Here is a 13,002-nt window from a genome sequence, read left to right as displayed (position 1 = left end):
ATTTAGTTTGTAAACAAGACTGTGCTGTACATAAAAAGGAACCATTTCCTGTTTAAAATGACAGATATATGGTTACTTTTTTACAAAACACTACATTGTTATGCATCCAAGCTCCAATTACAATTTTAATAATTAAAAACATTCCACAGTAAATAAAGAGTATAATACATTCCCATCCAGACTACAATAATACGTTTTCAGTTTGGGGCACATAAAGTGAAAAGAAACTTGGAACTTCCTATCTGATAACCGAGGTAAAAATTTTAACATATTAAATAGCACACTGTTGTAAACAAAACCAGAACAAAAACTTATTGCCCCCTGCAGTTCTCTGACAATCTCTGCACTATCACAAAGTCCTAAAAAATATTTACAGGGATTATTTCCTTTTTCACTGTAGCTATACTCATGTTTTACTCTGTGTTATTTACAGTATCTTTAGCTCGTCAAATACTGTTAAGTTGGTTTGTTGTATTTTGCCTTATAAAGCTTCACATGACTGAAGGAAACAAGAAAAATGCAGAATCCTGTTTTTTATGAAACTCAGTTGAGAATAATTCATATAGGATTATTATAAACAAACCACTCCAGAAGAACATAATTGAGATTGCAAAATCAAAGACACGCAATTTAAGAAATCCCAGAATGTGGTTGATTGAATTTTAACCTTAATTCAATTTTCCTATGTATATGCATAGAGACTTCTTTTTGTTCAAAGAAATACTGCTTATTTCAAATCCTGTAATACTCTTAAGCTTTGTCCACTAGGCAGGAAATGTATTGTGCTACAGGGCTAACAAATATTTGCTGACAGCACTGACACAATCCTGAGTTGCCGGCCAATATGGGATCAATCGGTCTTAGGAAAATGAGCTTTTATAACCTCTATCTGTTCTAGCTCCCTGTCTTCACTACTTCCCTATACAAAGTTGTTGATCTCACCCCTCTGATTTCTAATGTTAACTCCAAGCTCTACTCATGCCATATTCAGAGTTAACTCAATTATTTGGGGCAATTGAAAGTTTCTTCTTGCCAGCTTAGAGCATTAGCCTGATGAATTTAATTTATTTTTCAGTCCATCAAACTTCCATTCATATCTCTTTCCTGTAATTTTTTTTCATGCCCCTTTTCAGTCTCTTCAACCAACCTAGATGCCTTTCCACAAAGCAGCTGCTAATTAAATATATACTTTCCATTCCTCATAGCTTTTCCCAGCCACTCTGCACTTCCTTATCAAATCTGTACATCCACCACAGACTTCCCATTCTGACTCCCACTCCATGTGCCTTTTTCCTCTCTGGCCCTTGGCTCTTTCCTTTTCCAGCTTCCTCTCAATTAACTTCGTTTTTCTTTTAACAGAAAATATGATAACTTACCCCGGCACACTCGTTGAATAATTGAATTAAAACAATTGAAAATCGTTGGCTCTGTACTGCTCTAGAAATTAAAATTAATAAAAAAGTATAGTCGAAATATCGAGGATCTGCATCTACTTATGCATTTTGAGAGAGCTCTTTTCATTAGAAATAAAGGTTTCATTGAACTGCTCAAAAAACACACCAAGCAGAGGAAACAACAATTAGGTATATTTATCTTTGTGTTAGATGTACAGCTTGCTATTACAAAGATATTAAAGGTAGCTAAATATATGTATATATATATGAACTACGTGCACATTTTGTAAAAGCAAAACAATCATATGCTGTATGTGAAACATCTAAAATGCTAAGAGAACACTGAGGAGAAGCACAGTTTTGAAGAAAATGCATAATAATTTTTTTATTTAATTTAATAATTTTATAATTTTTTAATTTAAGGAAGAAAGTAGATTATTTTGATTCTTAATTTTTAAAAAGAGACCAGGGGATAAAAAGAACAAATCACCCAAATCACAGATACAATTTCCACTTTCCTGAGAGAGAGAAGAATTGGGACATAAATGAAGGTATGTGCAACTGTTTACAATGACTCTGTTTAATTATAGTAATCACAGAACCAATTAGGTTGGAAAACACCTATGAGATCACTGAGTCCAAACTATGACCGAACATCACCATGTCGACTAGACCACGGCAGCAAGTGCCATGTTCAGTCTTTTCTTAAACACCTCCAGGGGCAGTAACTCCACCATCACCTTGGGTAGCCCAGTCCAATATCTAATCGCACTTTTGGGGAAGAATTTCTTCCTAATGTCCAACCTAAACTTCCCAGGAGCAGCTTAAGACTGTGTCTTCTCAATCTATTGCTATTTGCCTGGGAGAAGAGGCCAACCCTCACCTTGCTATAACACACTCTCAGGTAGTTGTAGAGAGCACATTGGAAATCAATATTATAAACTTTGGATCTTTCTGTTTACTGTACCTTTAATCCAGTCATTGTTGCAGACATCTAAAGCAAACTCTGCAGCTGCAGAATGTTTAATACATCAAGATGTTCCCAAGGCTGATTATATCACCATTATAACTTTATAATTTTAGAGCAGCATCTGACAAAATAAGACTATAACATCCAACTTTTAAAGAATCATAAAAAATGTTTCTTTAACTGTGCAAGTACTTTTGCAAGCATCTTTTTTCAATGAAAGATAGTGTGGAGTACATGTTCTTGGATGACAAACCAACTTAAAAAGAGTAACTATTGAATACACGGTTAAACACATGAATATTACACAACTTTATGTAATAAAATGAGGTTATAGAACAATAGACAGCTCTTCTTCCTGGTGATACATGTTTTTGAGAATTATAGTATTGGGTAGTGAAAGAAAAGAATCCCTGCTTGGAAAACAAAGCTGGCTTTTTATCTGGAAAGTCCAGATAACTGCCCAGCCATCTGCAATCAATTTGGCTTCCTCAGAGCTGTTTCCGTCCTCTAAGCCAAGCCACCACATGGACATATGAACTTAACTTTTTGCACCAACATGGTCACTGTCAGGTAAGCCATGTTTCACAATAAAAGCCACTGGCTTGTAACTGTAAAAGCCTCAACACAGACTTAGACTCAGCCAGAGAAAAAATTGAATATCATGAGGGATGCTAGAAGATCGAGTATGTTGCCAGGCATGACTGGACGGGCTACCTCCTGCAAACACTGTGGTTGTCTGTGAAGCAGCTACTCTGGCAAAAGATGGGCAGTAGCAGAACTCAGCATGCTTACAGACACTCTGAAGCCAGCTCATCAGAGCATTACAGTCATAAAATAGTAATTTACTGAGACTGTAATCACCACTGTAATTTGGCTTTAGAGATATATGCAAAGGCAGACAGGGTAAGCCCTGTCTGGAAAGTTAGTTAGGTTTTTCCTAAATAGGAATTCATTCTTCAGGCAAGTGGCAAAAACAGTGCAATAGTGATGATGACTATTGAATGCACGTGAGCTTCACAGTGTGGAAGAAAACCAAAGATAAATTACCCCTTTCATGCTTATAATGGTTTCAGGAAGAAAAGTAAATATTCTCAAGAAAAACATAAATATTCTCTTAAAAAAGTTGGGATCACAGAATCTTACTATATTCAGTGTAATTGCACAGCAGTTAATAGCTTGCAAAGCTGGGTCCCATTACAAAGTTTTTGATGCCCCTTGTGAGTTTGTTATTCAGAGCAGTTATATAAACCACCTCTCTTGTTATTCAACAACTAAATAACATTTAATGACATTCAAATTCACATGAAGTTTTTTAAATGCAAAATTGTCATCAATCATCAATCAGTCATCTGTATAATGTCATATTTTTGCAATATTTCTCTAGTAGAAAACATTAAGGGAGCTATTTTCCATCTTAAATTTACATAGGACATAAAATTAATAACTGCTTGCTGCTCCAATGACTCTTCAAAATAACACTGAGCTCATGACCCTTCTCTTACAAAAAAACATCAACCTACAATGTCAGTGCAAGAACATTCATATGCTAATAATTCAATTAGTCTATTATACTCTAGGAAACCCACCTATTCTTTTGCAAAAAAGCAATGTTAATTATTTACATCATTTCATTTTGCTGCCACGAACTGCATAAAATAATAATTGGACTTAAAAGTGATTTTCTGGAATATTGTGGAAATATATGGGTTTATATAAGATAAAAATCAGAATTTACAAGACAAACTCAATCCTCAGAATCCACAACAAGTTTGAGGATCTCCAAGGTGAGGGAGAAAGACACTTTCTACATAGCCATGATCTAGCCATGAAGGTGTCCCGTGTGCCAACCCTAGAAATCTCCTGCCACAAAACAGAAATTGAGAAAAGTACCTGAAGCAATTTAATGCATCCAGCCCACCCCCCACCCCCCATGGCTCATTCAGCTTAACTTGCATGCTCAAAAGATAACAATTTAAGGAAATATATCACTCAGAACTTCTGGAAAAATTTAAATAGTTCCTGATTTATGCAAAGCTGGCTCTCAGTAACTGCTGAAGAGTAAATGGTATCAAGAAAAATAAATATACTCTGGATGAAAGGAAAGAGCAATAGGGAATCCCACTGCACCTGAAACCCTATGAAGTGAGGAAGTTTTAAACCACTTCCTTTACTCTGAGGAATAGTTTCCGAATAGTTACCAAAATGTAAAAACAACAACAAAAAAAAGAAGTTTATTTCATAGAGGTTCTGAAGTATTTGGAAATGGTATTAATTTCTAATTAATTCAGATAGAGAGTTTAGTTAGGAAGCAACCTTTATCAACCTTTAGTAAAAAAGGTTGATAAATCCTACATTTTTAAAAGTCAGATTTATCCATAGAATAAGTGGTAGGGCTGGGCTTTGCATAGAACGGTAGATCTTTCAGAAGCATCTTCTGTAGTTAAGTTTGGAGCATCCTCACAGCAAGCTGTACTGAGAAGCACGATATATAGATTTTGCTAGAATGCAACTTCCCAGGATTCCCAGAGAAAAACGGTTGTAGGGAACAGTATTTCTACTTAACACATGTATAGTCACACAAGCATAATATCCCATTACCTTTTGAACAGATGTAATCAGGAAAACACTAATGAATTTCAGTTTGTTGGAATTTTCCTACTCACCTAAACCTGAGTGTGCCATAAAAATGATGTAATTATAAAACTATTGCCCTGAAAAAACCCCCACAAACCAATAGCATCTAGTTTACCAAACACTTGAAAAAATCTAAGCGTATTTGAACTGCTGCCAGCTTGCATATCTTCTCAATAAGTTACTTGACAGGCTACTGGGAGTCTGAGTTCAAATAAGTCATTTTAAATACTTCAGAGCCAGGATCCCCAGAGTTTATTGGCTCCATGAGCCTGGAGCAGCCAGACAAGTGAGCACCTCAGAGCTTGCAGCCCCGAGAGCTGTCTGATCTTTGGATGTTTGCAACAGTCTGATCTGTGGATTGTTTCCAAAGCTGAGATTCAGAAAGCAAATCCTTTTGCAAAAAGCATCAACATTTTGACTTTCCTTCTGATTAAGAGAACAAGCAAATTTTCATAATTGAAATTCTTCATTAAACATTTGTTCTTTCTCCAACTTATAGGGAAAGGTAAAATGTTGAGTGATCAAAATCTTTTATCAGACTGAACTAGTTTATGCTGCAATGGTCAACTACGTATTCTTACTGCCTCTTTCCATCATGGGAATTAGGTTTTACTGTCAGGAAATGAGATCAAGGAAGGCTAAATAATCTGCTTGAAACTACAGAGAAAACTTGGCTACACTGTGACAAAGTTGCAAGCTAGTAGTCAAACTTCTGGACCATCCTTCTTCCTTAGACGATATCACAGCAATATGTACGCTCTCTTAAGCTCACACAGTCATCACTTCATGCCAAATGTCAAAATCCTTTCTCGTGTTGCCTTCTGACAAGCCAAATTAGGATTAAAAGAGGGATCAGAAATCATTCAGAGAACAGAGAACATGAAAGCCTGAAAGTTGTTTGAATATGCCCTCTGATGTCACACATCTGAACTGGTACGTGATCCTTTGATTGACTGTAATCTTGTCAGTTTACCAGCCTGACACAGCACCCAGTTACAAAGTGGTTCAAGAAAAGACAAGTGTACCAGGCAAGGGGGGACCTACTGCAGAGTACAAAAAGGTGTGAGTGGGGTAGGTGGCCTCCAGACATTACTTCCAGGCTGCACATGATAACATGCCTTCCACACATATTAGCAGCTGTTCTTGATTGTTTTCTCTGTGGATCCAAAACACCAGCAGTATGTGCAAAATTTACACAGAAGTATCAGAGTGATTTTGCTGTGCCCTTGAGACATTTCCAGGTTCAGAGCCTGGACAGCGCACAACCCGGAAGAATCTGATGGATAAAACATCACATTGTTTCCAGCCTGCTCCTTCAACTGTATATATGCACACACACTGAAAACTGCAGTTCAGACAGGGTACTGATGGACACATTACATAAAAAAATGAGATCAGCACTTGCACTCTTATTAGCTCCTGATTAGGTCTAGACACAATGCATGTTGTAAAAAAAATTCTTTATAGTGTGTTAAGGGATAATTGACCCTCAAGCCAATACGGAGGATTGTCAAAACAACCAGTGATCCCACAGTTTCCAGGTTAAGGACCTTAATTTTTCTGAGGAAGAATCTACAGTTCAGCTGATGAATTATGGTTTGCATAGAAAAATTAAATTCTTTTTTCCAAAAGCACTTCTACTTGACTTAGAGAGCATATTGTTCATTCACGAACCAGGAAAGTTTTACAATGAGAATTTTATTGGCCTGTTCATAAGAGTGCCATGCCAATTGTAACAGCAATAATATTATAAGACATTGGGAACACACAATTTCTCTTTCTTCCTCATGACTGATCAACAAACTCCATTCTATAAGAGTGGGGATCATAGTAAGGTTTGACCCCCAGTTGACATAAATCACAGAAACTGCATACTTCAGGTTGGTATATACCAGTGCTGATTTCCACAGCTTTAGTACACACTTCTAAAGAGACACAGATTTGGACATCCACTATCTGTTTATGTAAGAGAGGCTGACAGATAATTGGTAGGAAATTTTCAATTTTTTTGCCATAATTTTCCTACCAAAGGAAGATCTACAAAATACCCTTTTTACTACAGAACTGAAAAAATCATTAGTTGGATAATTGCACACTGTCTTCCAAAACCAACAATTATATAAAAAGAGTCACACTGGAAAGAAAAAAATAAATCAAGGCTGAGGAATAATTTCACAGTGTAACTTTGTAATGAGTCCCAGGAGAAAATATCTGTTCCTTTTGTTCCCCTCTGCAAAGCTATGTAATTGATTCCTAACTGTTGTGTTAATGCTCCCTATTCCTGTCAGAATCCCTTTGGAAATACATTAAAGTAACCAGGACTCTCTCCTGATGCAAGTCCCTTTGAACGCTGGAATCTGGGATTCTCTGACACACATCACATTTCAGGCAGTGGGCCAGTGCAAGCTTCAGTGCCAAAGGGCTGATAAATATTAATATAGAAGCATAAAGTAAACTGAATTATATATTGGAATGTAGAACAAATCAGGAAACTGTTTTCTTTTATAACGAATGACATTCTCTTACAAGCACTGTTATATTCCATCCGAAAAAAACCCAACAAAGTGTATTTGCTATAGCATGGTTTATTATCTTCTTATACCAGCTTGAGAAATTTTAAACGATGACAGGCAAGTATTTTCAAGGAAAGGATTTGGTCTTCATCAGGATCAAGAATTAGTTTGACTTTCCCTGACCTTTCTATCCCTTTTGCTGTACACACACACAGACTAATAAAAGAAGAATGAAGCAGAAAGGATTTGGCCCAGCTCCCAAATTACATCCCAGTCAATAGCCCAGTGACAGTTAGAGAGTTGTGTGCGAAAGTTTGTCTGCCTGGACAGAGTAGGTGACATAAGGTAACCTCTCTTCAGCAAACAAGGAGAGAAATATGGAAAAGATGTGATTCAGTTTTTACCTATGGTGTCTAATTAACCTTAATTAAGATTGTGTTGAGGGATCTTGAGCAGCTTGCACAAGGGATATCTGCTTCCTGATTGTTTTTAGCTTCAAGAAAAGAAGATTTCCTGCCACAAGGAGAAATGTCCTTACAAAAGACATATGCTCATGTTCCAGTCAAATTTTAAAAGATGGTACAGATAAAACATCCACTTTTTTAGTATTTTAATTTTTAAAGAAAAGCACTAGAATTACCATAAAGTAGATTCTCTACTCTTCATGATTGAAAAAAACCCAAAACCAACCCTAAACATTTCATGATTTGGGCATATGTTCCCTTGTGTAAAATTGCTAATTATTTTTATCCCTTACTTTAAGCTTACTAACCTGTTGATGCTAAAAATGAATCAACCTTGGCAGCCACACAACTTACTGCAAACTTTTCCTCTTCCACTATGCATCATCATCTCAAATTTCACAGTTACAGACATCATAGCTGTATTCTGCACATTTCTGACTACATTACACACTGAATAGCAGTGGGGAAGGCTTTTTTATTAAAAATGTCATTTCTGGAAATAACGTAATACAAAATTGGAAAGTTTAAAATAATTTTTAAAATTATTTTAATTTAACACATTAGATTATAAATATTAGGATACTTGCTGGGAAATTGTCTCCCTGTTTCTTGTTAGAATGACACTACTTGATAAAAGATCCCATGTTAAGGAGATTATAACTTCAAGTCCTGCCTCGTCTGAAATTTTGCATACTGCATATGTGGACTTTCTTTGTGGAAAATTTCAGATAATGTGATTTAGCTATTTTTGAGACTGCAGCAGAAAAAAGAACAGCATTCTGCTGTGTCAACAGATTAACATGACTTCTTGTTTTGAAATCTGTAGTACATCTGTGGTTTACAGCAAAAAAAATAAAATGTGGAAGTAAACTGGCTGCGTATGGGATTAAATGAGATTATTAGATATTGTGTGTGTGTGTCCATGATGACAGATGGACATTCGAAAGCAGAGTCCCTCCCAGAAAGGGACAACTGAGCTATTCAAGTACTTCATTTGATATATGGAAATCCTAGATTAAGGGTTTTATGGTCAAGACACTTGAAATTTGCCCTGAAGGTTTGGTCTGCTTTTTGTGGGTTTGATTTAGTTTGAGTTTTGGGGTTTTGTTTGTGCTTTTTTTTCTTTGCCGTTGTCAAGAACTCCTGTGTTATAATAAGGAATAAGGAAAATCTTTTAAGTTGCAGTTCACTGAGGAATTGAAGAAGTGTAAGCTGAGACTCAAACATGTAGAAGGTGTGGAGACTGAGTTACAACTAGAGCTGATGGTTTTGGGAAACATGACATGGATACACATATTTCTTTGTATTTTTCAAAGTCACAAGACAGATACTACACAAGAGAAATTTCAAGTCAGGCACTGCAAACAGGGGGCCCTTGAAACCAGTGAATTTTTTGGGCCTTAAATCTTTCTGTGCCTCAGCTCTTTACAAGAAAATTTGGGAAGACAAGAGCATCTTTCTTCCCAGAGGACATTGTGAAGATAAATTCATCATTTATCTGTGAAACATCTTGGCTAGTCCAGTGAAATACATATGGAAATTCACATTTTCTTTCCCAGAAGGACTTGAATGGTACACAGACATAAAGCCTAAAGACAATAAAAAAACCCCAGTACTGACTGATGTTGTTAATGAATGAATAGTGTCCATTTTGCATCTATGAATGCCTCAGGGCTCCAGGTAAAAGCAGTAGATATGATACATACTCATACACCAAGCAGGAAAATTTTGCTGCACACAAAAAAATAACACTGGTATTTCTTAAATTCTCTGGTTTTCCCTAGTGCAGTTATCTGTTACACCCCAAAAGCTACTTAACAGAGCACATCGTAACTTGCAGATAATAAATCTGCCATAATGTCAAGACAGAGTTTATGTTTTGAATATTTTCAAAATATATAAGACAGGCAGAAATAAACTGACATCATTCTTGAGTTTGTGAAGTAACTTTCCCCTTGGACATTTGATAGCATATTTATCAATTATGCGATTTTATGTTTTCATCTTAAGCATCTAGTATTGACAATTGTTGGAGACAGGATACCTGACTAAATGGATAATTAGCCTGATAATTTCCCCAGATTTCTACATGAAATGAGGATGCTATAGCATTTGAACCTGAAGGCACATATGGAGACAACTGAAATGGAGTGATGGTTTAGATCACCACAGACAAGCAATGAGACAATACTGCTTGTAAGTAGGGATGCTAAAAGCAGTCTCCATTCTATAAGGAATATATAGGAAAGATTAATGTAAAATCTTGACATGGTACTTTTGCCTTCCCCTATAATGACATCAATAAACATCTTCAAGATTGATTTTTGCTTATTATTTAAATGGCCTGACACAGACACTAATACAAGTACAGACATTAAACCAGATAAAAGCCAGACCAGTATTACTGCAGCCAAGAGCATTAATACCAGAAATTATATCAAATACTACCCAGGCTGGCAAGCCTGACTAAACAGAATTCTACAGAGACTTCTGGATGCAGGGCTTTAAAGGCAGGATGATCCCTGATCTCTGCTTAGTGTTATACCCCGCAAAAACTTCCTCAAGACTTCCAGCTCAGCCTGTAGCCATCAATATCCCCTCTTCCTTCGAAATATTAGCACAATACTGGTTGAAATTGTTCCTGAGATACAGTAATGTTTTCTTCTGAAATGGGACAGTAAAGTATTTTTTAAAATACTTATAGATTAATTATCCTCCTTTTTGTGAAGGCTGCATAGTTCTTTCCAATCACCATTGTCTAATGTACGTTTCTTGTTGAATTTCAGAAATTACCTCATCAATGCCAAAAAAAAGGCTTCCAGACTTACTTGTTCAGATTTAATCAGGTTCTGTCAGTGCAACTAAATCTTGTGAAGGTGGGACTGTTTTACCACAAAATAGATAATCAAGCTAAAATATTCTATATACTTGAACATCAAAAATAAACAGGAAATGCCGGCTCAGAAATAAAAACACAAGAGCTTTACTTCTGAGAATAAACAGTACCTTTCTCCTGTCATATAACCCATGGTTATCCAATATCATCTTCCTTTCGTGACTAGCATATCTCCGCAAATCACGTCCAAATTCCTGGGAAAGATACAGCAACTATCAGTCATTCTGACAAACCAAAATCGTTATCCTTTGTATAAGAGTCCTAACACCAAACCATATAATAAATGAACATGTAAAAATTACCTCTATTAAAGGACTGCAGACTGATAAAACTAATCATCTGATAGGACAATATTTTGATAGGGTCCATCACTTCAGTTGGTTAGTTGGGCACACTATGAGAAAGTAAGCCTATGATGGGCTCCCACAGACTGTAGGTGAATTAGCTCAACAGGAAGTAGAAGTTCAGTGAGGCAGAGAAAGATGAAGTCATTGCCCACTCAACCAAAGGGCCTCACACTGTGCATTTTTAGTATAGACACCCAACTTGAGAGTTGAGAGAAGGGCTGTTAAGTAGCCAGACACTTCCAGGATAAGAAAGGACCCCAAAGTTTGCAGAACTTAATCCAAGGTCCAAATAAACACATTTTGTTATCTCAGAAAGAAACGTGACTGAAGTAACTCATAAGCCCAGCAGGAGAACACATCCATTTCAACATTTTGCCTGGTCTAAACCCTCCTGCTTCCAATTAACCTGGGTAGAACAGAGCGGCAATGCACCTGTACTGCTTCCAGCACATCAAAAAGATCATTCAGAGCAGGCTCACGAGCTCTCCACTGTACCATGTAATCACTCCCTAAGAAAATGAACATCAGAAGGCAAGCATGTAGAACAGATTAAAAAAATAATTCTGTGTGGAGAGAGATTAATCATTTGAGGTTTGAGTTTGCATTTAGATAGAATTTTTTATTTTGAAAATAGTGTACTATTCTATATTATGCCAACTGACTACAGTGCTTATTGTGGAAACAGCTGTCATTTCAAGTTTTCTTAACTTATTAAAACATAAATCAAAATATTCTAGTTCAAAACTAATGTGTAAATTTAAAATTTTTCCAGTGTTTACAATTTAAAACAGTCAATTAAAATGCAACTGAAACAAAACATTTTATCTAATCTGAAAAGAAGGATATCAAATTGCTTTCAATTTCCTACAAACCAAATTAAATTCCAACTCAGAACATCTATTCCTCAAATGTTTAATTTCCTGTAAAACTCTATGACACTTTCCAAATCATCTCTCTACTTGGTAACCATTTAAATTGCTTGTTAACAGAAGTATGATGCAAAAAGACAACACGACTGACTAAAAATTCAGCCCTCCAGTCCATGAACCTAAACACTAAGCTTCAAGGAAAATAGATGTTAACTCCCTTAGAGAGACATCCATAAATGTCAGTGATGAATTCATCAGCTCCCAACCTATGACCAGGAGTTGATGACAACATGAAATGTGATGTTTGGAGATCAGGAACATTTTTTAAAAATCCATGAACTCTGAATGGTCCTGCAACAACAAAAATAGATTATCAATGCTAGGACAACTTAAGCTGTTGTGGTTACTTACCCTGGAGCCTGTCCAACCTAACAGAGCATATGCATATTGCTCAAAGGGGGTTATGACCAGATCCACACGAATTGCTTTCCAGTCTTTGATTTCTGCCATATCCGATTTTTTTGACGTGTTGTAACTGCTGTTGTCTATTCCTGGTTGATATAATTTTAAAATTGTAAAACACTTCTGGAAATTATCCATGGCATCAACTTTTCTGCTTGGTAGTTGTTCTTCTACAAATGTTGATTCAATGATATCACAATACAGGAGTAAGCCCTAAAGAGAAGACATTGCTCACATTGAATTGCTGGACTGGTTTTACTGTCATTCCAGGGTTTCTAGACAGTTGCCTCAAAAATTCATGTAAAATGAAATTTCAGTAAACACAGAACTGTGCCATGCCAAATCTGGGCTGAGCAGAGGCATGGAATAGCAGTAGCTTCTGAAAAAATATTAGCAGATCATTTGAGGGAAATCTGCACTGAGAGACATCTGACAGTAGTGATACCCTACCCT

The 13,002-nt window shown here is 36.3% G+C and overlaps 1 protein-coding gene across 1 annotated transcript in view; it reads right to left on the bottom strand.

Annotated features, from left to right (window-relative positions):
• DNTT (DNA nucleotidylexotransferase) overlaps positions 1-13,002 on the bottom strand; it is an 86,551-nt gene that overhangs the window by 10,427 nt on the left and 63,122 nt on the right. Inside the window, exons 9-10 of the mRNA XM_018069200.1 lie at positions 12,499-12,762; positions 10,982-11,065 (exon numbers count right to left, since the gene is read on the bottom strand). Of these exons, the coding sequence (XP_017924689.1) occupies positions 10,982-11,065; positions 12,499-12,762 (348 nt within the window). The remainder of the gene's footprint in view (positions 1-10,981; positions 11,066-12,498; positions 12,763-13,002) is intronic.

This window comes from Manacus vitellinus, unplaced genomic scaffold, assembly GCF_001715985.3.
Source record: "Manacus vitellinus isolate BGI_N305 unplaced genomic scaffold, ASM171598v3 scaffold_15_pilon, whole genome shotgun sequence".
Taxonomy (NCBI): domain Eukaryota; kingdom Metazoa; phylum Chordata; class Aves; order Passeriformes; family Pipridae; genus Manacus; species Manacus vitellinus.
Note: the sequence above shows the minus strand (reverse complement) of the source record. Positions and strands in the feature narration are given on the sequence as shown.